Source organism: Phaethon lepturus, unplaced genomic scaffold, assembly GCF_000687285.1.
Source record: "Phaethon lepturus isolate BGI_N335 unplaced genomic scaffold, ASM68728v1 scaffold8269, whole genome shotgun sequence".
NCBI lineage: Eukaryota > Metazoa > Chordata > Aves > Phaethontiformes > Phaethontidae > Phaethon > Phaethon lepturus.
The window spans coordinates 4,196-31,021 of NW_010561188.1; the positions used below are offsets into that span (position 1 = coordinate 4,196).

At 38.1% G+C, this 26,826-nt stretch overlaps 1 protein-coding gene across 1 annotated transcript in view; it reads left to right on the forward strand.

Annotated features, from left to right (window-relative positions):
* Positions 1-956: 956 nt before the first annotated feature.
* The window catches only part of MYOM2 (myomesin 2), a gene marked incomplete at its 3' end in the record, with an annotated part of 62,367 nt that continues 36,497 nt past the window's right edge, over positions 957-26,826 (forward strand). Inside the window, exons 1-13 of the mRNA XM_010293913.1 lie at positions 957-1,023; positions 1,371-1,490; positions 1,571-1,621; positions 1,904-2,068; positions 6,366-6,527; positions 8,368-8,509; positions 10,146-10,345; positions 11,495-11,548; positions 15,336-15,463; positions 18,470-18,653; positions 21,084-21,258; positions 22,596-22,717; positions 24,871-25,058. Of these exons, the coding sequence (XP_010292215.1) occupies positions 957-1,023; positions 1,371-1,490; positions 1,571-1,621; positions 1,904-2,068; positions 6,366-6,527; positions 8,368-8,509; positions 10,146-10,345; positions 11,495-11,548; positions 15,336-15,463; positions 18,470-18,653; positions 21,084-21,258; positions 22,596-22,717; positions 24,871-25,058 (1,758 nt within the window). The remainder of the gene's footprint in view (positions 1,024-1,370; positions 1,491-1,570; positions 1,622-1,903; positions 2,069-6,365; positions 6,528-8,367; positions 8,510-10,145; positions 10,346-11,494; positions 11,549-15,335; positions 15,464-18,469; positions 18,654-21,083; positions 21,259-22,595; positions 22,718-24,870; positions 25,059-26,826) is intronic.

Sequence of the window (26,826 nt, forward strand, 5' to 3'; positions counted from 1 at the left end):
GAAGGTACAAATTTGTTCTTCCAAGAGGAAACTAAGTGCATACATGCAGAACATTGTATCTCATCACTGGAAATTTCAGAGTGGCCCCATTAAATGCACTACTAAATGAACTACATAGAAGCAGGATTTAATTGTTTGTGTTTCAGGCAGCACTCTGATTAACTGATGGCTCAACCTAATAGAAATTCCAAGAAATAAAAAAAATTAACAATTTTGTTTGACAGACATATTGTGGAATAATTGACTACTGGAAAAGTCCAAGAAAAAATATTGAATTGCACAAAAAATATTTTGTTCATTCAAAACCAAAATGTTTTATTTCATGTTAGAGTATTTAGTACGTTTCTCAAAACAAAGCAGAAGTAAATTCAGAAATAAATTTTTTAAAATTAAAATTTTTATTCTGAAATGTAAAAATGAAATATTCTACCTTTTCCAAAATTGTTTCTTCATCCAGACTAAGTTCTTTCAGCAAAATAAAAAAATACTTTTACCTTTTTCTAGTCAGTAGTCACATTTATTAGAAACAAAGCAAATAAGTTTATTTATTTCAACTGTAAATTTGAGTAATTGCACCAAAAATGTATATTTGCACAAAGTTTAGTTTCCTTTCCTTTGCTTCAGTTGTATGTCAATAGTTCTTTTCCTGACTCACCCCATTTTAAATAAGAAAAGATCTAGAGCATCAAAGTTTGTACCTATATCTTAACATCGGTCATATAACCACTAATGTAACATCTTCTTCAAGGAAGGATGTAGTAAGTGAGACAATCCATCACTGGGACCTACTTTACATGAAGTAACTATTTTTTGCTTTATTTTTCATTATTTTGTCCTTGGATAATAAATATATTTTCTCACTAAAAATATATATCAAGCAAAAACATTTATGCCCATAAACAATTTCAGTCAGTATCCCTGGGTTTGTATAATTTCATCTGGACTGCCTGAGAGATATGAGAGAGGCAAAAAATGCCGATATCTGCCTGCCAGTAATAGCCATAGAAGGAGGAATTTCTGCAAGTATCACATGTACTTTTCTTCTGTGACTATTTCTTAAAATATGTGGCAGAAGGGCAAGACGGATTAAGAAAGGAGGTTACATACAGAAAGGGGGTACCCAGACTGCCATCCTCCAGCTATCTCCTTTTGATCATTCTCTAAAGGTCATTTCCAGTTTGCTCAAATTAATGCAGTTTGCACACCAAGCTGAGATAAAACTGCAATAAAAACCAGTACCAGCTTTCTGATTGTCTTTCATCAACACCTTGCACCGTGTGACACTAGCCAAGAGCTTTATACATTTTCCTCAGGGTTAACATATCTTGGTTTGTAATATCAATCACTAAGAGATTTGTATTTGTGTAAAGAGTCATCTGTTTTCCTCCTTCCCCTTTTCAGAGCCGATTTTGATGATTCTGCTACCTATTCAGCAGTGGCAACAAATGTCCATGGGCAGGCATCAACTAATTGTGCCGTGATCGTGCGAAGTAAGTGCTGCTTCATGATTAAAACAGGACATAAATATCATGCTCACATCATTGAATGTTTATTGTCTGTTTATTTATAGGGTTCAGAGGGGATGAAGAGCCTCACCCAGCTCAGATAATGCCCTTCCACTGTAAGCATTTTTTTTCTTCTTGCTCAGATAGTTTATGTACTCTGATCAGAGTAATGTTTTACAGATGAGAAAATTGGATACAACTTGGTTCTTCTGGCTGTGCTTTCTAAGCATTCGTTTACCATATGAGCTGCCCAGATGCTTTTGCTTTCCCAGTTGCATTTCTAGATCAGCACAGAGTATAACAGAGCGCTCCACCTTCGGTTGAGGTCGGACAGTGATCTGTTTGTGCCAAGTACAATTCACTTATACTCAAGAACGTTTTCATTTTCTCACGCATAGTGCCCCTGTCATATGACGTTTGCTTCACCCACATTGATGTCCAGTTTCTGGAGAAGTTTGGAGTCACTTTTGGAACTGAAGGTGAAACACTGACCCTGAAGTGTTCTATGTTGATCACCCCAGACCTGAAAAGACTACGACCTCGTGCTGAGTGGTACAGAGATGGTAAGTGAGTACACTGAATAGAAGCTACCTGGAAAATGCTGGAGGAAACACTGAGGACACAGATCAGGTTTAGAACATGAGATTCTCAGAATTAAATTTGGAATAGGGCAAATAAATACCCCTATTTAGAATTTATAGACCCGCATTCTCTTTCAATTAAGTGACTTGGTCAACCTTTTCTTGAACACACATTTACAGCAACAGGAGGTAATCTCATATTATCTAATAACGCAGTAGTTAGAACATCTACTGACTAGGTGGAGATCCAGACTCACTTCCTAGATTTGAGCATGATTTATAACTGAATGCTGTGACCACTGAGCTGAAGGGTACTCACAGGGTAATAAATTAGGTTTTGAAACACTGAGGTGTGGGCCTCCACTTCCATTTTGCTGCAGTATTTATTGTGAATTTTATATTAAAATCAATTTAATTTATAGTTCAGAAATACTTATAGGAATGAGGCCTGAAACACATGCCTTTGCTCTGCCATCTAAGTACCACATTGGTAGGTTGCTTTCCTTGCCTCTTTTGTCAGTGAAAAACTATGCTATGCCGAGTGAATCAGTCTTAACTGGAAGTACTGAAAAAAAAATAATCACTGAAGCATACGGTACAGTCTGGGGGATGGTACACAAACCCTGCATGAGTACTGTTTGTTCACTGCAAAAAAAAATGGTCTTGTAACAAAAAACTAAGTTTAAAGTTTAACAGATAGCAGGCTGTTGCAGATATTTAGCTCACCAAGATATTTAGCTCACCACTTTTCACCAACTACAAGCTCTGTAGGATTCTAAAGTAAACATTCTGCCTGAGAATTTAAGGAAAGCCTTGGTTTCACCTCACTTGTGAATGGTGAGACCTTTCCCCAAAGGGACCACATTTGAGAATGATGGACTCCCAAGACTGATGTTCAGACTGGTCCCAGACAAGATGGTAGAAACTTCCATAGCTGACAAAATATGGTGTATAAAGTAAGAAGTGACAGTAATATTAATAAGTCAGTCAAGAATATCATGTACATCACAGTTTTACGTAGATTCTCATCCGATCCTTCAGGGAATGGACTTCTGCTTACTATTCCGTTCCTATTTGTCTATCACTAAAATACTTCACTGTGATGGGACTATTAGATGCTAGCAAAACAAAAGTAGATTTTTTGTTTGGTGAATAACCTAAAATCTAAGGCTCATCCCTGAATCTAGATCCTGTCCCACTGAAGGGTACAGGGATTTGTAATCACTATAAATAATCGCTCGCATCACTCTGAGGTAAGCCATCAGTTTCAATGGTACCTTTACTTTGTCTCCTACTGGGCCCAGTTTCTTGAGGTGCCAAACCTCTGAAATTTTGAGTTGGAACTGCAGCCATAAGGAACTGTTAATTTTTAACTGCCCCATATTGTTCACTTTTTATCCAACATGAATTGTTCTTGTGCTGTGGATAGGTGAACAAAAGCTTATGGCCCTTTCAGTTTAACCCTTCATGCTACCAAGATAATTCCCTCTTGATATGTAACACTATTACGTTCTTTGTTTTCTCACTCATTTGACTCAAGTTTACCTGCCCTGTGAAAACCTGAGATGAAAACTTGGTCTCTTTGAAGCCAATAAGTTTTTGCTACTTAGTCAGAGAAGCCTTCATTCCATTAACCTACTTCTGTTATGGGAAATAAGGTGATACAAAGAAACTTAGATTTGTCCTTCATTGCACATAGATGGACCCCAATATTTCCAAGAGGTGTACAGGTGCATCCACTAGCAGAACTTGTTCCCAAACACAGAAGGGATTAATACACTATGAACCTTTGCTGTGTGCTACAGTTCCCTGTGTTGAGTCTCTTGAGAGCTGGAGGAAATGCGTAAATGTAAACAATGAGAAAATGAATAATTTGTTCGACATCATGTGCTTTAGACATCCTGGGTGTTTTTGAGAGGCAATACTTAATTCTACTCTTACATTAAGACAAACTGTATTTTTCTTAAAATTTTTCAGTTTGTGTTAACAAAGATAATAACAACTAGAGCCCTGAGATGGATACATATAATTTACTTCTAATAATTATACACAAGAGAAATATGTGTTTATCCAGCATTAATAAACTTCACGTGAGTGAACCTTACTGAGGATGTCTACTAGACTCCTAAGGGCATATAAATCAACAGAATCAAATCCTCTAAAGTGTTTTGGGATTTGACAAACATTAATATGATGTCTATAATTCATGGCACACAAAATAATTTAAGATACTGAAAAAACTAAATCAAAGTGATACTTCAGGAATGTTTATGTAATCTGGGTATGAGTTCAGCTGGTAATAGGAACTTTCTGTTATGGATCTCTAATGTAATATAAACATTACAAAGCTGTATGAACCAGCATTCTACAGCCATTTATACTGCAATCTAGAATAAAATAATGGAATAATTGAATTCAGAGGGAAAAATCATGGAGTGCAGAATTTAGCTGAAATTTCAGGGTTCAAAATACATAATAAAAGAAACTTCAGTATATAGTAATTCTCCACTCCTCATCTGAATTTTCAACAGAGTAATATTTTAGGAAAGATATCTCATGTACTGAAAACAGCATGTGCGGCTTGAGTCGCGCTGTGTCTGAGGGTTAGTCTCCCGCAAGTTTGTTCTTTGGTAAGTTCTGGGAGAAGTGACGGAGCACAACACGTGAATAGGCTGAGAGTTTGAGTGCAGTAGTGAGACACTGAAATTGTAATATTATTGTGATGGCAGGTGCATGAATACTTGATGTATTAGAACTTCTGAATATGTTTGTGGCCTCCAAAATTTACTCCTCTTGGCTTGTCTAGAAAGGCATCCATGCCGAGAGCATTGAAAAAGAGAGCTCCTGATTTCTTAGGGGATCTGGTGGGCCTTGTGTGAAAGAGGGAAGTTTTTCTGCTCTTACCAAACATGACTGCTTCCACAGTTTCTGGTCTCAGGTACACATGAAAGGTGGAAATGGATGATTCTGGCCTCAACAGAGAATACAGGCTTACCTACAGTTTCTATATATTCAAGCTAGAGTGTGTATCATTCCACTCAAGCTTGGAGTCTAAAGTGACCTGCTTTTCAGAGGTGCTGGTCACTCAGCTTTTTTTTTAATTCAGGATTTTCCACAGAACGCATGCATTCGTTAAAGTTTCTAGGTGAAGACATTTTCTGATTTAAAGTACTTCATGACTCTTTACACAAAGACTCAGTACATTGTGACATGCATGACAGCAAGGGGACATGCAGATTTTCTAGGTAAGGATCTCATGATTAAGGATCTCATGGGAAGGAACGTGACTGAATTTACTTTGTACGTTTCTCAGAAAACAACTGAATGCTTAGGTGATTATGTAATTTACTGTTGTAATTTTAGTAGCATCTTCTAGATGCTTTATTATCTGAATGTGTGTCTTTTTTTTTATACTTTCTTATGCTATTCAACTGGTAGGTGGGAAAACTGATTCCTTTGCAATTGTTTGAGTGTCTGCTCCAAAGGGTATTTAAGTAATAATATAATAAACATTTATAGATATTCAGCTCCTTTAAATACACTTCTGCTGCACTGGTTACAATAAATTAGTATGCAATAGGTCTTAGGGAGTTAAAAATCAAAAATAATCTAATCAATTATTAAAAAGGGTGATAAGAGAAAGTCCCTTGGCTAGCATAAATATCCTGCTCATTCTTTTGCTCTGGTTTCGCTAGGCAATCAGATTAATTTGCATTAATCATGGGTTACCACCTCTCACCTGTGAGAGATGAAAAAATTCAAATTTTTTTTATTCACTGCTCAACAGACATGCCTTGAAGATTTAACATTAGTGTATATTTATAGCAGTCTTCAGATTAAACTGAAATCTGGTCTTTAAACTTGGAGGAAGAAAATTAGTAATCTGACATTTGACCTGAACAGGTAGCAAAACTTATTAAAAATGAAACAAAGTTCCACCCTGCATTCATTACAGAGTATAGCAGGTTTTTGTGTAATTTTTTCAAAATGTGGATAATATTTTTCTCTGTCGGTGTATTAAATGTTATAGTGATGGAAATTCTGTTGTTGGCACTGCATAGGGTAACCTGAGACCTCATATTCTCTAAAATCCACTGATGAAATAAGTTTAGAGAGGTGCAGCTTACTCTCTGTAGAGTTTTTCATAGCACCAAAGCACCATCAGTCTGAATAAAGCTGGCATAAAGGTTAGTTATGCCCCTGATTAGCACAGAGTGGCACTAGGACGTCGGTTGTTCTGGCCGGCATAATAATGTGTCTGATGGGTCTTCTCTTCCAGATGTGCTGATAACGGACTCCAAGTGGACGAAGCTGTATTTTGGAGAAGGCCAGGCAGCTCTATCCTTTACCCATCTGAACAAAGATGATGAAGGTTTATACACCCTCCGCATGGTTACAAAAGGCGGAGTGAGCGAATACAGTGCATACCTGTTTGTCAGAGGTAAACTTCGAATCTGTTTCTTGGGGAGAAATTAAAAAGCAGTGGAAAGATTAGTTTTATTAAGCAATCCCATGTAATGACTGAAGTACAAAAGAAAACCAACCTTGTGGTATTTCATAGTCATGTGATTTATATAGTAGTCTGTGCTAGAAAAAAGTCATGAATTCACCTTGCATGAATGGAGAGCTTCAAGAGGAGCATACTCTTGAGGACATTTTCTTTCCTGAAGAAGCAGAGAACTCATTCTTGTGAAGAAATAACTTGTTTCTGTCTTTGCCATCTCTTTTCCCGGTAGGCAATAAACATCTTTGCGTACTACCTATTCTCACTGCGATGTCTTTAGTCCTAGAGACTGCCAACAGGGAATGAGCCTTGTTGGGCATTCTCACATCCTGTGCCTGGCCTTAGGAAGAGGCACAGGAGAAAGCACAAGCTAGCTCACTAAAGAAATACAGTTTTCACAGGGGACATAGATAAAAGGAGGTAAACGTATTAAAATAGAATAAAGGTCAGAATTTTCCCTCACATTTGCATGCACAGCTCTCAGTGAAGTGTGAATGAGCTTCCACATGCACCTGTGAGCATAACTTAGTTTTCACTTTTTTATTTTTTCATTGAAAGATGAAAATATCTCTAGCTGAGCAGTTCTTTCACTCTCCCAAATACCTTGGACAACATCCTTGGTGGTGGCAAACTTGAGCAGGCCTACTGAAGCTGTATTAATTTTAAGCCTTGTTCTTCTTGGAAATGTATTAGAACATTTGTGTCTTGCAGAAGTGTCGGCCAGGCAGTTTGTGTGGGGCGGAGGGACATGGATGTTTTTTCAGAAGGTTGAGATCCATCTTCCTCAGAGGACTTGTCCAAGGGTTTCATCAGCTTGTGATGTCCTGAACAAGCCACTCTGCCACCCTGATCTCATTGGAAACAATTTGCTAAAGCTTTCTATTTCCCAATTACCTTTTAAGAAAGAAAGTACTCAGGTGAAAAAGGACTACTAATGTATAATAACTTTATTAAAAGTTTTTGCTATAGCGGTGGGTCAATTTTAGGTACCTTTATTGTCCATTTTATACTATGTCTGATCCTTTTGCATGCACAGGACCCTGGACTTGAGCTATGTCCTCTGGAGTCTCTAGTGTCCTCTGTTGACCTTCTTCTCGCCTTTTTTCATGTAGACTGTGATCTGATACTGAGCACCACCCACTTCACAACTGATTGCAATTAAACTATAAATTTAGACTCTATGCAGGATATTTTTGTGTTATAGAAACCTTTCTTTGATGGGAGAGAACTTTACCTGTTAGGAGACTTCATTAGGAGTTGTAGGTCCACATCAGTCAACACCACTCAAAATGAAGCCACAGAAGGGTGTCTTAATGGTGGAACATTGATTGCTTATGCCTGTTGGTATTGTAAGACTTTAAATAAAAAATAGCCTTAGAAACGTACCAGGAGTTTGCAAATTTTTTATTCCTCAAGAGATTTATTTTGCTCAGCTACATGTTCTTTACTGAGTACCTTGGTCTGTCTGATCTGTAACCCACTTAGCTCTAACTTTCAGTGGTAAAGAACATCAAAAACACATGGGGTAGTTGGCCTTTTAATTCTCATGAAAAGTAATGGGAGATGCCTAAGCTGCTTTTCTGCCCTCAAAAATATGTGGAGATATAGACATTATGGGCCTGATTAATTAGTGCAATGAATTAGAGTGTAGTGATATCTTTGGACTTCCATTCATATAAACAAATCGCACAGTGAACTGGAAATCTTCTCTTTTGTCTTTGTGGTAGATTTCAGAGGAGTCAGAGTAAAAAATGCTTTATTTTTATTTGTGGTCCAGATGCTGATGCATTGATCGCGGGAGCACCAGGGGCACCGATGGATGTTAAATGCCATGATGCTAACAGAGACTATGTTATTGTTACCTGGAAACCACCAAACACAACCAGTGAGAGCCCAGTCATAGGATATTTTGTTGACAAGTATGTAAACATTGGGATTTATTTAATTTTGTTCGTTGCCTGAAACATGTATATACTGAAGAAAAAAAAATACTGCTATATCCTTCAATATGTGGGTTCTTTAGATATATATTTACACGCCCTAGGCACTGGAACTCAGTTGCTTACTGTGTTAAATTACCAGATTGCTCCCTGGCAGACTTTTAGCCCAGATGATCTAGTACCTTCCCAGGCAATCCCAGGCAGAGCCTGTGAATTAGCAAGGGCCAGGGGCCATTCCCAGTAATCATTTGCAGGGAACCACACTTTATCAGACACTAAAAATGTTCAATAGTATGGATGTAGCCAAACCAGAGAATGAGCCCTGGCAATATTTAATTTATAGAAGCCAGAATCCATGGGCGTCTTGAATTAGATTTAGTATCGTTAATCTGTATACTGCAAAAGCTGAAATCTAGAAATAATTTTATTACATTGTCTTTATATTTCTGCCTTAACTGTGGTACAGCAGGAGCTCAAGGCATGGGTTCCTAGGAGTTTAAATCAGAACGGCAGTCCCCTCTCTCATCCAATCTGCTTTGCACTTTGCTGGGGTTTCAGCTCAGTCCAGGCAGCTCAGGATCAGGGGATCCAAGTGCTATCTTGCATGTCTTTTCCACCAAAAGGGAAAAGGGGCATGCTTGCCCCTTGTAGCCAGAGCAGAGCATCTGATCCTCAGTGTCTGAAACTGACAGTCTGCAAAAACATTGCTGAAATGATTTCATAGCGTATCCTGCTCTACACTTAAAAACAACATTTGCAGCTCATTGCTATTTGCTACCCCATAATTTGGTCTAGTTCAGAGACAACTGTCTGGGAATTGCTGGAAAATGTTGGGTTATGAATGGCAGTCAGTATGAGGAGATTGACTTGAAGCCCTGGGGACTTTCCCCTTTATATCCAATGTGTGCAGTGCGTAGATCATGAGAGTATTTCATCTATTTTGTGCATAATCTAGTCAGCTGTGCCTTTTGACATTTTGCTTGGATTAATGCAGCACCAAGGAGCCCTTGATCATGACTCTATTTTTCCTGGTATTGTCAGGGCAAAAGGCAGTCTTCTCCACTAAAGTTTATGGTAGTAGGACACAAAACAGATGTGTACACAAAGGAGCCGGTATGATGACATGACTCTGCTTCATTGATGACTCCTACACTCTGTGGCCCAATCATTGGTGGAGGGAAAAGCACAAAGATGCTTGCTTAAAAAAATGACAAAGAGATGGAAAAGATCAATGTTGCATTTTAGATGCATTAAATGAATGTTGTAATTTCAGCATGTTCTGTGGAGGTGCATGTTAAAAGTAAAAGTGAATAACTTGTTCTTTAAATGACAAGGAAGAGAACCAAATGGAAGAGAAGCAGACAGAGTTGAAAAGTCCAGAAACCTTGCAAGAAAAATGACCTTTGCAATTGCATTATGAATAAGTATGAGCAAGGTGGGAATTGGTTAATTGATCAGAGGAGAGTGCATAAACTGTGTGACTTTCATTAAGGAGGTGTATGGAGGTGTATCAACTTAGTGAGGATGAATTCTGTGATTCTGACTTGGTGTGTGTAGGATGGAGTATATTTATTGTGAGATGATACTGATAAATGCTGTCTTCTCTTATTCCAAGATGTGAAGTAGGTTTGGAAAACTGGGTCCAGTGCAATGATGCTCCTGTAAAAATCTGCAAGTATCCCGTGACTGGTCTTTACGAGGGACGGTCTTACATATTCCGTGTGAGAGCAGTGAACAGTGCTGGCATTAGCAGGCCTTCTCGAGTCTCTGAACCAGTTGCAGCTCTTGACCCTGTTGACCTGGAGAGAACACAAAGTAGGTTACGCCAGGCTGAAACAGAAGTTGAATATTTGATCTTTTTTTTTTTTCAGATTATCTTTGTTTAGTTAACCTAAGGAGCAGAGTTTATTTCTTCCTTTGAATATCTTACTAATTTCAAGGTGGGGGATGTAGTTGGAATGGCAAGGTCCATACAGACAATTTAGCAAGACCTGGGACTCCATCTTAATTATGGCTGACTTTGCTTAGCTTTAAATATAGACACTCATTATCACAAGGACCAATGTTTTCAAAAGAGCTAATGTGTCCTGGAAGCTTCTATAATTTGCACTGGGAGATGGGCTCTCAGATCCCATGAACTTCTATGTTTCCTGGTAGTAACTTTTGAAAAATCTATTGAGTGTGTCTAGTTTAGTTAAAGAAAAAATAAAAATTGTCATATGAATTCACTGGCCCACAGGCAGTTGTATTTATCCACACCTTTTCTTCTCAGTGAAGCGCCAGTACTGGCACAAAGGCTCCATGCTACAGGTTGGGGAGGTCTGTGATATTGTGACTTTTCTGGCAGATGGAAAAAGCCAATCTAATGAACAAGCTCTTTCTGAAAGCTAGTCTTGTGCTCAAGGTTGCTGCAGACTGCAAAGAAACCTTATGAGAGCTTCTCCATGAATCGAGTAAGCTGGCTTGCTCTGGGGAGTAGTTTTATTGATTTAGCCTTGTCCTAAACTCCTGTGCAGGTTCCCTATATCATGTACTTGCCCACCTTCCGTTTTGTGTGCTTCTTTTACTCAGAGGGGAATTAAACTCATTATGAAGACTGCAGAGCACTGCCTCAGTGTTGCTTGTAAAATCTGAGTTTAATATGATGTATTTCCACTAGCTTTATGATTATTTCCTATAACAAAAGTCGAATTCATGATACAATTGTTTACTAATCTGCCACAGAATTGAATCCATCTATTGTGACTATGATTCTTGTTTTTTAACACATCTTTAAATAATAGTGTCTTATCACGCTCTGTTTTCCTATGAAAGAGAATGAACCAGTATACGACCTCGAGCTGACTCCATCTAGTTATAGAAATAGATCTATATGGGTTTTGAACAAATGATGAACAACAATTTGCAAAATTTGTAAATATATTAAACTGATTCAAGAAACTAATTGAATATTTTGATTAACAGCTATTCACGTGGATGAAGGGCGAAAGATTGTGATCAGTAAGGATGACCTTGAAGGTATGTAGCATTTCTATGATTTCAGTCCATCTGTTTATATTCCAGGGATTTAACATTATAATTAGAAACATAGCTTGAAAAGAAATACACCTAAGTAAACTCTTAGTAATAGTAATAGTAATAATAAAAGACAGATATTCTGGCTTGCAAGGCTGAGAGGACAAAAGTGAAAGGTGAGGTCTAAAAGGACAGAGAACATCACGGTCTCAGCAACACGACTTCCATTTTGTGCTGACAGCATCTCCTCATCTTTTTGTTTTAGCTAGTGTTAAGCTGTGTTTAAAAAGCTGAACACTGCATTTGAATTCCCACATTTCCCTTTCTCCTATCCTCGGAGCTAACTATAGCTTTTTTAGACTGAATTTGATGACTGAGCAAGTTACTTCCATTTTCATAAAAACTTACACAATCCATCCCAATTCTTTAATTAATATATCTATTTGAATAGAGAGGATGTTCTTAAGGTTAAGGTTATACACTAAATATTGTTTTTCCTCAGCACACCTGAAGAGATCACTGTCAACTTTTGACATAAAGCCTTTTTCTGTCTTTGTTTGTTTCTATATGTGGTGATTTTTTTTTAGGCTTGGATAATGATCTTTTCACTTGAACTGTCAAAAATGTTAACTATAATGGCTCAGTAGTAAAAAAAAAGTCTGTCTACTCTCTTCCACAAAGGTTATAAAGCTGTAACTCCAATAATAACATAGTAAAAGAGAAACCACCTGAGAACAAGTGTCGTTAGAAGGAGAATCAGACATTAAATGTTTTCCCCAGTGCATGGGCAGAACAGATGAAGTTTCTCTATTTTCACAATGGTACCCTAAATTAATTGATACGGGTATTGCAGGATCAGAATCACATTATAGGATTAAATACATTTGTCTTACTTGTTTGGCTTCACAGAACATACTCCTGCTCTCAGAATTACCTGAGAATGATCCAAGGCATTAAATGGCCTCTCTGGTGTAGGCATGAATAATGATATTTGGATTTCTGTTACATGAATGTCTGTGTTTAATAAATGCGTATGAATATCCAAATACCATTGTTTAAATACATCATTGTTTTCATCTGCAAGATTAGAAACAGTTTCTGAAAATGTGATCTCATAGATCACAAATGGATTTCCTTTTTAGTCCTGGATGACCTTGCATTCTGGGAGAGCAGGCTGTCCCCTCATGTTAGGGTATTCATTACAAATTATGTCAGCTTTGGGGTTTTTCAAGGATGTAACAAAACATAAAAGCATAGAATCATTGAATAGTTGGGTTGAAAGGGACATTTAAAGGTCGTCTAGTCCAACCCGCCTGCAATGACCAGGGACATCTTTAACTAGATCAGGCTGCTCAGAGCCCCGTCCAACCTGACCTGGAATATTTCCAGGGATGGGGCATCTACCACCTCGCTGGGCAACCTGGGCCAGTGTTGCACTACCCTCACTGTGAAAAATTTCTTCCTTAGACCTAGTCTAAATCTACCCTCTTTTAGTTTAAAACCATTAACCTTTGTCCCCTCACTACAGGCCCTGCTAAAAAGTTTGTCCCCATCTTTCTCAGAAAGTCTCCTTTAAGTACTGGAAGGCTGCAATAAGGTCTTCGTGGAGTCTTCTCCAGGCTGAACAACCCCAACTCTCTCAGCCTTCCTTTGTAGGAGAAGTGTTCCATCCCTCTGATCATTTTTGTGGCCTCCTCTGGACCCTCTCCAACAGGTCCATGTCTTTCCTGTGCTGAGGACTCCAGAGCTGGACGCAGGACTCCAGGTGGGGTCTCATCAGAGCGGAGTAGAGGGGCAGAATCCCCTCCCTCGACCTGCTGGCCACGCTGCTTTGGATGCAGCCTGGGATACAGTTGGTCTTCTGGGCTGCAAGTGCACATTTCTGGCTCACATCCAGCTTTTGATCCACCAGTACCCCCAAGTCCTTCTCGGCAGGGCTGCTCTCAATCCCTTCATTCCTCAGCCTGTACCGATACTGGGGGATGCCTTGACCCAGGTGCAGGACCCTGCACTTGGCCTTCTTTGACATGGGATTCACATAGGTCCACTTCTCGAGCTTGTCTAGGTCCCTCTGGATGGCATCCTGTCCCTCAGGCATTTCAACCACAACACTCAGCTTGGTGTCATCTGCAAACCAGCTGAGGGTGCTCTCAATGCCACTGTCCATGTTCCCAACAAAGATTTTAAAGAATATTGGTGCCAATACGGACCCCTGAAGGACACTACTCGTCACTGATCTCCATCTGGACATTGAGCCATTGACCTCTACCCTCTGCATGAGACCATCCAACCAATTCCTCATCCACTCAACAGTCCATCCATCAAATCCATATTTCTCCACTGAGAGAGAAGGATGTTGCAGGGGACCATGTCAAAGTCCTTACAGAACTCCAGATAGATGACATCCATAGCTGTTGACATTTAGTTATGTGAAACCTATTGGAAACCTTTTGACTTTATGCATTATGCTGTGAAGGATTATTGTAATATTTTTGACTGTATGTTGGCAATTTTCTCAAACTCAGCTGATTACTGTGCCTTTCTTAAAGAGAAAAAGTGTATTTGTAGGAAATGAAATATGGAAAACAACTGAGAAAATACATTTTTTTTGGATATGTCAGTTTGCTTTAAAAAAAGTCTGGTTTTGTTTGGGAAATGTGTACAATGAAATAACTTCAGTGTACATTTTGAGCCTGGTTGTTTCTACAGAAGTTTATAAACTATTAAAACATAACTACCATGATTTAGGGATTATTATTGAAACATTTGTCTCTTTTTTAATGTCAAAGTCTGAGCATTTAGAGGATATATGCTCCTTGCTAGCCTGAGAAGTGGCAAAATGTACCTTAAAAGCACAAAATTTTTGCTTTTTCTATTGCAAACCATAAAAATAAAATATTTGTAGGTATCTGCTGAGTTGCTATTTTTGACCTATTACGAAGAGGGAGCTTCTTCAGGGCTGTGTAGCTATGCTTGAAACAATACTTCACAGGTCCGAACTTCTCCTGTCTAGTGCTGTTTTACACCACCGTAACTCCTCAGAGAGTGGAACTGCCTTCTTACACCACAGTGGATGAGTGTGGCCAAAAAGAGTCACGCTGAATTCCTCCGGCCTGGCCCAGAGTACGCAGGTCCTGCCTCATGTTCCTGGTAGCCCTGCAGAGTGAGCGGGGAGAGAGCGTTGATCAGGCCACACCAAGTGGTGGAGTCACCAGAGGGCTGGTGACATATTTTTACGTCTCTGATCCACGTTTTTTAAGTGCTTTAGACTATAAAGCTGGTAATACCATCACATTACAAGATGCATCGTTAATAGTTTCTGCTTCTTTTTCTGCTTTCCACTTTGTTTTAAGCTGCTTTTCTTCTTAGTGTACTTCCTTTCCAGATATCTTTTTCTAGTCTAAGTTCCTGTAATAATTCTTTAGACTTCTGTCTTTGATCAAAAAATATCTCTTGTTTGCATATAGTGAGTAGGTTTTTTCCAAGGCATTCTGCCCAGCAGATAGAAGTAATTCAAATGTGATCAAAGAAAAAGTGTGACAAACGCAAAGGTTTTCAGGGGGCATATTTAAGTTTTGTTGAAAAAGTAAATAACTAGCTTTTAATAGTGGTGCTTTGTTTCTCAAAATTTAATTGAAGTGAGCAGGAGAACTGCACAGGTGATATCGTAGCCCCCGATAGCTGAGCACTGCACTGCAGGGTGGGAGGTCAGAAAGATGAGCTGTAGCATGAGCGCTGACCCAGGGGTTAATCTGCTGTTTAACACTCACTACGCTTATTACTCTTCCAGGCGATATTCAGATTCCAGGCCCTCCCACCAATGTACATGCTTCAGAAATCAGCAAAACATATGTTGTACTCAGCTGGGATCCACCTGTTCCCCGTGGCAGGGAGCCACTGACGTATTTCATTGAGAAGGTGCTGTACTGTACAGCGGCGTTCGGGTGTAAGGGGTTTCATTGCTGTGTGCAATTACATTCAACTCGACTTTAGAACTTCAGAATGAACAATAAAACTAACACTTTCTGTGGTCTCACAGGATTTGGTAATGGGATGTTAAAGCAGCATGGACAATCAAATGCCTTATTACATGATTTAATGACCATTGAAATTCAAGGTCTGGGGAAAAGGATGCCCCCGTGCTATTTACTTACTGATGTCTAAAATGAGAACAAACTACATGTGTAAGGTAGAGGTTTAATGGAAACGAAACATCCTAAGATTTTGCATTCCTACAGGCAAGACTAGAAATTTGCAGTCTGCCCGTATTAAAGGGAAGTTTCTGGTAGTCCTGTGGTAGAGCAAGGACTAAGTAGTGACTCATAGTTTGATCCTCACTTGCCTTTTTGCAGGCTTGCAGCACCCTCTGCTATTCCCTGGTATTTCCAATTTGTTCCCTCTAAGGTCAGCGGAGAGGCAGATGCCTGTCTCAGGTTCACTGCTCCCTAGTAGTCTTCACGGCTGCCTTCCTCCCCCCTTTGACTTGACAGGGGACTTCAGTGATCACAGTAGGAGAGGTTTGTTCTTCTCCCATCTAAGCTACTAAGATTTAGATACAGCTGTCCCAGAGCCAGGTTTCTAAATTAAGTATGTTGGATTACAGCCAGAGGTCATAATCTTTCCTCCTTGCTACAAAGTTTCCCCAGTAGGTAAATTTGGCCTTAGACCTGACCTCTAAAACTCTTACATGCCAAGCTATACTTAGCTTTTATGAATTATGTCTCCAGCATGTGCCTCCTCTTAATGATCCACAAACACTAAAACTGTCCATAAAACTGCCACACATTGAATTTGCATCTTGAATACTGTGACAGCCTTTTCTCAGGCCCTTATCGTGCAATTTTTTTTCTTCTCACATCTGTTCAGCACATTCCTCCAAAGTTCATTTCCCAGCCAATTATTTCGTTCACATCACTCCTCATTTTGCAGCCTCCATTTTGTCATTTCTTTCCCAGTCACATCAAAGTCTCCATTTCAAAAGACCTTTATAGCCCATCTCTACATTCTTCGTCATCCATTACCTGCTGGATGTTGAACCAATAGGTGTAAAGAGTAGTCCAGCCCCTAGTTAAATTTTCCAGCATGCATGTCCATGATTTCTCCCACTCTGCATTTCACATTCAAAAAAAGTAATGAAAATTTCCATAGAAATAGGTATCTAGCTTTCTTTCTAGGTAATAAAATAGCATATCTTCCTTGTACTTATTCCCAGTTGCATACATATGCTCTTATCTATAAATTTCAAGCATAGTGAAAGGATTTTGAACCAGCTCTTGGCGTGAAAATACCTTGTTGTTTCCAGAATATGCAGAAATACCCCAGATAAAAAGCTCAGATGATTTCCACTGAGTGGACACCTACACCTGGTTAGTTGAATTTCATGAATTGGAAAATGCATGTATCTGCTTGTTTTACTGAAATAGCTTTATATAACTCCAGAAACAGTATAGAGCAATGACAATGATGAACAAACAAGTCTTAATTAAATGCCAAACTTATTGAGGGAAAGTGAGAATGAGGACTAAAAAACTATTATTAGAAAAAAAGGTTCATTATACTAATTAATACCTGAATCTGAAATCTTTTTGCATCTAAATAACTTATGTGAATAGCTCAGTCAGCTCATAGGTGAATGTTTGTTTTTTGCTTTCCACAGTCAGTTGTTAATTTAGAAAAGCACAATTTATAATTAATTTATTTCAAATAAAAAAGACTCAGTCCTGAAGAATAAAAATGTACTTTTGAAGGCTTCAAGAAACATGAAATAGAAACGAGTTCTCTGTGCTGTATAGCAATGTTCCCTTAAAATCATTATTTAACAGATAAATCAAATCAAACTACAAAATAAAATGTGACGTTGATTCTTTCTTCTGTGAAAATTAAATGAAACAATTAATGATTTTCATGCCAGAAAGTAAAATAGATGGCAAGATAATGTTTATCTCATATTTTCCATCTTTTTATTATGAACAAAATGGATGTTATATTTCTATTTTCTAGTGAGAACACTAGGTGAGTACTGTATCTATGAAAAAGATTTTGATATATGGGCTCCAGCTGTTTACTTTTTTATTATTTATCTGTAGTAGGCCTTATTATATACAGGGTAATTTCCAAGCACCCATGAAACACTGTTCCTCCTCTAAGAAGTTCACAGTCTATCAGGTTTGTTCCCAGACTCTCTCTTCTAAAATTTTATAAATGTTTAATTTGTATGCACCTTTCTGTGCTTGAAGGAAATTTTATTTAAGCTCTTTATTGGGCGCTTGGGTTTTACTAAAATTGCTGAAAGGTTCTATAACTAATTTTTGTTTTGAGACAACAGCTTAGCTGGGGAACCTAATGGACGGCAAACTTCTCTCAGAGTGCTGGTTTGCTGGCTCTCTTCAATGTGAAGTTGTGGTCATGATTAGCTCAGCTGCTGCCCTGAGAGTATTCAGAAGTAATTATTTCATTGATGAATACTTTCAGGGACATGACCTTACTCAACAGAATACATAAAGATAAAGCCATGACATAAAGTAACATCCCTCCCCCCACCCTTCTGCAGAATCTGGATTAGGATTTACTTGCTTTATTCCGAACCTCTGGGTGTTCAAGTGAGTTTTGCAGGACATGAGAATAATTCTTTTGGATCCAATCACAGTTGACAGTCTTGGCCTTAACTGAAGGCTAGCTGTATGTACAAGTGTGCAGATATTGAAGTCTAGCCAGGTGGGGAGACAGTGAGACCTGTTTGCAAAGTAATGGAGTACATGAGCTATGAGAATCTGCATATGTTAAAACAAGGCATCTGAGAGTGATCCTCCTCTTATAGTTCTTAAATAAATTCATGACAGGATGCAATACAGCAATATGTTCATTTTTTGACAGTTCACAGAAGTGATTCACAGCTTTTTTGTTTGTTTGTTTTTGTTTTTGTAGTCCATGGTTGGCAGTGGAAGCTGGCAAAGAGTCAATGCACAGGTTGCAGTAAAATCTCCTCGCTATGCAGTGTTTGACCTTGCAGAAGGAAAATCATATGTTTTCCGAGTCTTGTCAGCAAACAAGCATGGCATCAGTGATCCATCAGAAATCACGCAACCTATTCAACCACAAGATACTGTTGGTAAGGCATTAATTGTAAGGCATTAATATTAAATAAGATTGATATTTTACAAAATGGAAATAGGCAACTCTCATTATGATTAGATTAGTATAATTACAACAATAGTAATCAAATCTACTTGTGTTCAGTACTGTGAAGGATTTCAAAAAGACCAAGATGCTAAATTTTAGAAACATTCCAAAATTTTCCCATATGATCACAAGTCTCCTTGCTGAGAACAATAATTGTTAAAAAGTTAAAATAATTTTAGTTATTCATTCTTCACAGTGCTCTATTAATGTCACTTGTCAAAAAATAGGATAATACAGGTTAATCGCTAACTTAGATAATTATATTGTCTTGCTCAGGTAATTATATACTACCTAATTCCCTGCAGTTTCAGATAGATAAGGTAGCCTTTTGTTTCTTTCTTAGCATTCTAAGTTGCAAATTACTGCTGGTGCAGAATTCCCATGGCATGCAGAGGAGTAGATTTCAGGGATAAGGGAAGATACATCTACATACTAAGTGGTAACTTTTCAAATGAAAATGAAGTGTTTATCTTGGGACCACATTCAAAAACACAAGTGAAAACGTAGGGAGCGGTTATTCATCTTGCTGCTCAAATATTTGGTTTGCTCTTGCAGTTTTGCAGAGGTCACATGTAACACCCCCATGTATTGACAGCTGTCACATATCATACTAGTACACTTGGTAGAAATATAAGAAATATTTACAGTATGTGATATACCATAGTTCACTAAATGTTGATAGATATAGCCTTCTTAATGTTTACCATAATTTTAAAAAAATATAATCCATCACCTTTAGCTCGATCTGTAACTATACATGATGAAATAAAAACATCTTTTGCTTTTATGTATTCTTCATTTTATGTCTCATTAATGCATTTAAATTATTTAAACCGTTCAACATTCCCCAAGGTAGGGAAGAAAAATACTGTATTTATTTCACTTCGTACAGAAAATAAGCTATCGCTTAGGGGTTAACACAGACATTCTGAATAAATACAGCTATAGCTGAAATCAGAAGATGCTATTTTAAAGAGAAACCACAGGAGTATTTTCAGAGATGGATTTTGCCACCTGAGCTAAAATACATCAGACACACATGGCTCCTTTTATTTGCCTGCACATAGCACCATTTGACGTTCCTGAGAGTAGCTGAGACAACTTCATGGGGATGGCAATTATTACATGGGAATTATGGGTATCTTTCTCTCTTGAGCAGAAACTAGAAGATGGATGGAATATCCTAGACCATCCAAAATGACACTTAATATTATAGAGTTGAACTGAGTGGTAAAAGAGCATTTAGCTTGAGATTAACAGCTAAATGTAGGTGTTTCCATGTAGGCATCTACAGCAGGTGCTCTAGATGTTTCTGCTCTCACTGTGGCAAATGAAGCCTGGAGGATAAGTTGGCTGATGTTGCCATAAGTTGCTCCATGGCACCCAGCTATGGCGTGTCTACATTAGGGTGAGGTGAATCGTTTTCAGGACTCTACCAATCACTGATCAGAAGCTCAGTTTAATTGTCCAAACAGACATCTAGTACCTTTTCAAGTGCTTTCAGTTTGCCATTTCAGAGGGGTGTGGTATTCAGTATCTCTTGAGTCATATCTGTCTGCTCCATGAAGAAGTCTCAGATGCTCTAAAAAGGCCCTAAATGAATTTGTTTGGGTAACTGAACTGAGCCTTTGCTCTTTGACTATAATGACAGCTTAAGAACATGTGCTTGTAGACACACATAAAATCCTAAATGTGTGTCCTTTACTTCAAACTGAACTCATTTGATCTTAGAGACTTACTGCATAAAGTACAATAGTGTGTAAGTATTATTTTTTATTTTGAGATTGAAAGACTAAATTAAAAAAAAGACCGTCTTTATTTTGTTTCATGCTGCTTTGTAGACCTCTGCAATGTATAAATCTGAGGAAACTAAAATGCCTTTAACAGGCAAGTGCTGGATGCCTCAACCTATTATGGAAGGCTGAGACACTGCCTTAGTTCTTTACATTATGAAAGCTCAGATATAGTCTACAGACTGTGTGTTGGCCCTTACTAAGATATTTTTTTTTCTATTTAGTTCTTGATGTTTCTGGTTCTATTTATGCATATCCAAGGTTTTTAGATCAATATAAACCAACAGTGAACTTTCATTGCATGTAAAGTGAACTACGTACTATGCTACATTGGGAGAACTGTAGTCAACATGTGGAAGGAAGCTTTATCCACTTCTCCTTGGTGCTCCTGAGGTTGGTCCTGGAATACTGGTTCCAGTTCTAGCTCTCTAAATCTAGAGGGATGGATGTAGAAGGATGAGTAACTTTCCAAATGAAAATCAAGTGTATACAGTGTTGCATCTACCTCAGATTAATTTTATCTTTATGTATTTCATAATAGTATACATTTTCTCTCTTTTTCTTAGTTGTCCCATCTGCACCTGGTCGGGTAGTTGCCACAAGGAATACAAAAACATCAGTTGTAGTTCAATGGGATAAACCAAAACATGAAGAGGATTTATATGGCTACTACATTGACTATTCTGTGGTGGGATCAAACCGCTGGGAACCTGCTAACCATAAACCCATTAAATATAACAGGTATTGACAATACTTTTGTATTTTGGGGAGGTTTGAAAACTGTAGGATAGTTTTAAGCCAATTGATGTGCTAGGCAATGGTATTGTCATGGAAGGTGAATGTTGAACAAATGTGAAGAAAAACAATCTGCAGACTCTCAGAACTAAGCTTTTCAGATCGCAGGGCAGACTTTCTCCCCCTTCCCCCCCCTTTTTTTTCTCCAAAGCGAAGCATCTTTTGTCTATTCCATGACTTTGAGTTCTAGAGACTTGATTCTGTATGACTTAGACATGAGTAAGCATAAAATAAATGCCTTTCTTATAGTCTGAATTATGTTGTGGGGTAAACAGACCTGATGAACATCGGGAAGAGTATGAGAAGGAGAGGGAACTCAGAAGTTTTCCCATAGTCCATGGACATCAGGGCAAAAGGGTAGGCCATGTCTGCTATAAACGTGGCGGGGAAAGTGCTTCGGCTGCTGACGCTACTGTGCAGGAATTCCAAGTGTCCCATCCCAGAAACATCAGGGCTCCCTGATCTGCTACATATATGGCTAAAGGACAGTAGCCCCTATTTCTAGTTCCCTTGCCATGACACTAGCCCTGTCTATATTTCTGATGATTTCTTACTCCTTCCTGAAAATATCACACTTCATTATGTGATTCTTCAAGTAATTTCCTTTGTGACAATCATGCTTACTTCTATTGTAATGACTCACCAAATGCAAAGTTTAATTTATATTTTCTTATGGGTATATAACAAGTACATCATGTTGTTTAGTGTGTTTTGTCAGTTATTAATTAATTTTGAGTGGCTCCGTATTCTGATGAATCCTTTGATCAAGTAGTCAAGGAACTTGATCAAAGAAAAAGTAGAGACTAATTCTTGGTCAAAGGGATTGGGACAGCATAAATATAAGAAAAAACATTTCATTTTTTCATATGCCTGCAATAGGATAGTTCTGACTACTTTATTTGCTACAAATTACCTAGAACCTCAGATCAAAATTGAAAGCTATTTTGGATAGTGACTGTGAAATACAGTGAAAAATATAGTCCCTTCCCAGAATAGGTTAGAATTTAGCAAGTCAAAGTTTAGAGGGAATATTTTATAGTTTATCTGACTCTACCTGGTATATCAGCACTACCAATGTAATGAGTATTGTGGCTTTTGTTCCAGTGTCCCATCATTGCACTACATCATGTCATTGTATTAAGGTTTCCCTCTTGGAAATATTTTCCTTTGTGAAGCACTCATGAAGTTGAGCTTTCTGATTGTTGTCAAGATTTCATGTTACAGCACAGAATGGTTCCTATAAAAGATATACTAGTACGTGGTGCTATTTTTTTTTGACACAGGTTTGTTGTTCATGGTTTGGAAACTGGAGAGCAGTACATCTTCCGTGTGAAAGCTGTGAATGCTGTAGGATTCAGCGAAAACTCACAAGAGTCGGAGGCTATAACAGTACAGGCAGCCCTTAGTAAGTATGACTGTCTAACTCAGCTTCTTGTTTCTTGAATGGGTTACGTATTTTCAGCAATCAAGTCCTTTGGTCTCATTTGCTATAACAGTATATTTTGCAGCCATTGAGCACATCCCCTTAGTGATGTTTATGCTCTGGCATGGGGCTGTTCTAGAGAAAAGACATTATTAAAAAAAAATTATTCATAATGCCTGTTAGAAATATTGGGTCAGATTCACTCTAATGACCAGGTTGCTTTCTGCTCCTCAGCTGTAACAAAGAAACTGTAACTCTTGATTAAGGTAAACAAGTAGCTTCTGGGTAATTTGGAGTAGTGCAAATCAGTTTAGCGTGGAATCTGCTTCATTTAGGAGAGTTTCAGGAAACTCTATTACTGTGTGACTGAACTAAATAGAAAATTCCCTTTGGCTGCTCCAGGTTGGAGCACAATCTGCCTCCTCTGGTGCCCTGCAAACAAAATTTCAGTGTAAGAACAATCCATTGTGCAACTCTCAGTAGCAATGATACATGCTGAGTGAAAGGCTGGATAAATATTTTGAACAAAAAGTACACAAAAAGGCTACTATGGTCCAATTTTCATTTCTGCACAGTTTCAGTTTCATACTGAAAAATTTAAAACGGAACACCTTTTCCCCACCTGAATGGCCTCCACCTATTGGAGAAGACCAATAGGCATACTTGTCAGAAATAATCCTCTAAAAGGTTTGTAATTCAGAATGGCTTTTAGAAGATAAATTTGGATGAGATGTTACTAACAAACTTGCTCTATTTGATTTTTTTAGGACAAAGTCTGTCTCACATGGGTAGGTTGTGCACGGACACATCTTTCACCCCTATGTCATAAATGCACTCGCACCTTTTATTTTATCACTGTGTGTTTTGAAGATGAGGGTTGCATGGGTCACCAAACACAGAGCACATAGAACTTGCACACATTCTTGGGATGTGGATGGCTTTTATTCATTTTGGTAACCTTTACAGGAATTTAGCAGGACTATTTATAGGTGACTTACATTAGCATGGACAGAATCTTTCTGTAGTATTATTCTAAGGGCATTTATGGGAGTTTGCTATGGTCATTCTTATTTACTAAGAAGTGGTAATAATTGCAAAGGACATATTTTATGGCCTCTGAGTATAACACCACATTGGAAAAAAAGAATAAAAGGCCAGTTCTGCTGATTACTACCCATTTTCACGCTGATCACTAGTACAGCCACAAAGTCAGGGACTGCATTAAGGGCTTCTGCTAACCTATTCTCTTCTGAATGAGGTAAGTCACATCCTCTCATGTTATACTGATAATCCAACTGAAAATATCAGATGAGCTTTAGGGGCAGGAGCTTAACCTGTACTGACTGCAGCACAACAGTATCAAGAAAGGGGCATTTTTGGGCAAACTTTCATGCATGGATAACAAATATAAAACAGTGCTTGCTAGAAAGGGTGTTTACTAGTAGTGAAGGTGTAAAAAGCTCAAGAAAACAGTTTTCTTCACCACTAGGAAGATGCCTGGGTGATATCTCTGCTTCTGCTACAGATGGCAGTAAACTCATGCAGGTAAACTCATGAAGGAAACGTCTCTTCTGCCTCAACATAGGTTAAGCTAGTGAAAGTCTAAATATTTTCTATTCCTTACAGGGTAGAAAGCAGTCTCAGTCTGAAGTAGGCATATAATATGGGGATAGGAAGGGGAAACAATGAACGCCATAGATCAGACACTCACAAGACTTAATTTCATTCAAGTTCATAGCCCTTTTTTTTTTTAATTGTGTGATTCTTACTGTATTCCAGAAGTACTTGAGCAGCTTATTCGTTTCTTAACAGGAAAAGATCTTCTGATCTATTTCAGTCTTCTAGCATAATATTTGGTCTGGAGACACTTTTGCTGGCATTATCATTTCCATACCAAAGATCATCTATTTCTTCTTGCTATCTCCTAAGAGGGCAGCACATTAGGCAAAATCTTCCACATTTATGTATGGAGATAAAATTGATGTTGATTAGAAGCTTTACAACTACTTTGTTACTGATATGCAACTGAGAGCAGTTCGCTGCAGAAAAAAAGCAATACAAAAGACACTAAACAACTTCTTCACTACAGTGTTTTAGATTCTGTCCTAACTCTCAGAATGCTTATTTCCTTATAGCTTGTCCATCATATCCTCATGGTATCACACTTCTGAATTGTGATGGTCATTCAATGACCCTTGGCTGGAAAGCACCAAAGTACAGTGGAGGTTCACCAATCCTTGGTTATTATATGGATAAACGGGAAGCTAACCATCAAAACTGGCATGAAGTCAATTCTTCCCTTATTACCCGGACAATATATACGGTTGGTACTTTCCAATCCTTATCTATCTGAAGTTGATTTGTACTGTATTTCTTTGCTTTTCATTTGACAAAGTTCTACTTTCTTGCAGAGAAATTCTTAAAATACTTACTCCAACAAAAACAAGCCCTTCCATTTTGTATTTTGTAGTGTAACAAGCCTAAAAACTGGGGTAGAGAACCTGTGCCATCCGCTGCTATGAAATTCTAAGACCAATAAGGCCATTCAGATGAGGAAATTTTTGAGGAAAAAGATGTGAAGCACATTTTTCACAAAGAACAAGATGAGCTATAAAATGCTTCATAAACTATATTCATTAATGAGCACTATATGTATCATCACTGTAATAACATGCAGAGAAAGGATGGAAGCATTTAGCAGGACAGATGACTCTGCTCTTTGTAGAACTGGAGACTTGTAAATGAAATGGAGATGGGCTGAGAACAAATGTAACTGTCCCTGTTCTTATCCTCAAAATCTGCCTTCAGCTGGAAAGGAAAGTACATTAATAAACCTAGCATTATGCCTCATCACCTCCTTTCCAGAGTACCAGAGCGATGATTTTAGTTTTCAAATAAATTACTTCTGGTTGCGCTTACAAAGTATTCAATGTTTCTTAAAAGAGGAAAATTTTTATGTGAACTTCCATGAGGAAATGTTAGGAAGATAGGGTATAGCAAGTAATTAATCAATCTGATGCTTGTTAAATTAAGATTTTATTTCCAGATACTTCTTAAAATTATTTTCCCAAGTTAGAAACTTTCCTATAAATCTCAGGGCAGAAGTAAGTCTTTAGCATATATTTGACACTGAAGTAGAAAATAATTCTGCGGATGAGCTGAGGAAGAATGTTTCATGCACAGAAGGCAGCTGGCAGTATTGGGGTGTGTATGCTTGTGAGTGAGTTTATAACAGGCATCTCTGACAGCAGATGGAGCATGGATGTTGAGAAATAAAAAAGGACGGGTAGTGCAGGCATGAAAGAGCAATACTAAGCAATGTTTTCCAGATATTTTTAATTTTTTAATGCATTTGTAAACAAATGAGTAATGTAAATTAAAGGAAATAGTTCAGAGTTTAATTAATTAGGTATTTAAGTCTCAGTCCTGCCAATAACTGTATTTGGGCCTGAAGGTGCATCTCCATACATTAACTTGAATGACTGGAATCTGAAATACTTATGGGAAATAAAAGCAAGACAGCTTTTAATAGCACAGAATATGTTATGACATACTGCAAGCAGAGAAGGCCCTGAGATAGACCGCACCGGGAAATCACTAAAGGTTTAACCCTCTCTGGCTGAATAATTCTATGGGAACCCCACAAATAAATACAACCTTGGGAAAATTATGCAGAGGACTGGGGTATAGAAGACTTGTTTATTGTATTTAGGTGGTCTGGAAGAGGGCTGCTACCATGAAGTGCTCAGGGTATCAAGAAGTTCATGTCTTGTAGCTTGTCTACCTTGATCTCAAAACCTGAGATGCTGATGTGGTGATGGACTCATTAGATAAGTCAGGGTTCACTTACCAGGATTGTTTGCAGAGATATAGCATGGATTCTGGTCATCCCATTTCCAGTGCTTATTTCCTTACTTTGTAATGGTAGGTAATATCAAGAGACAGATGCATACAAGCCAGAAAAAATTACTGAGAGAATCTTTCCCAGAGTTATATCAACACACTGTGAAACTAACTGGATTGTCTTTTCCTTTAGTTTCCTGTTTTCCGTTCTTCCCTGGCCAGTCTGCTTTAGACTGAAACACCATTCA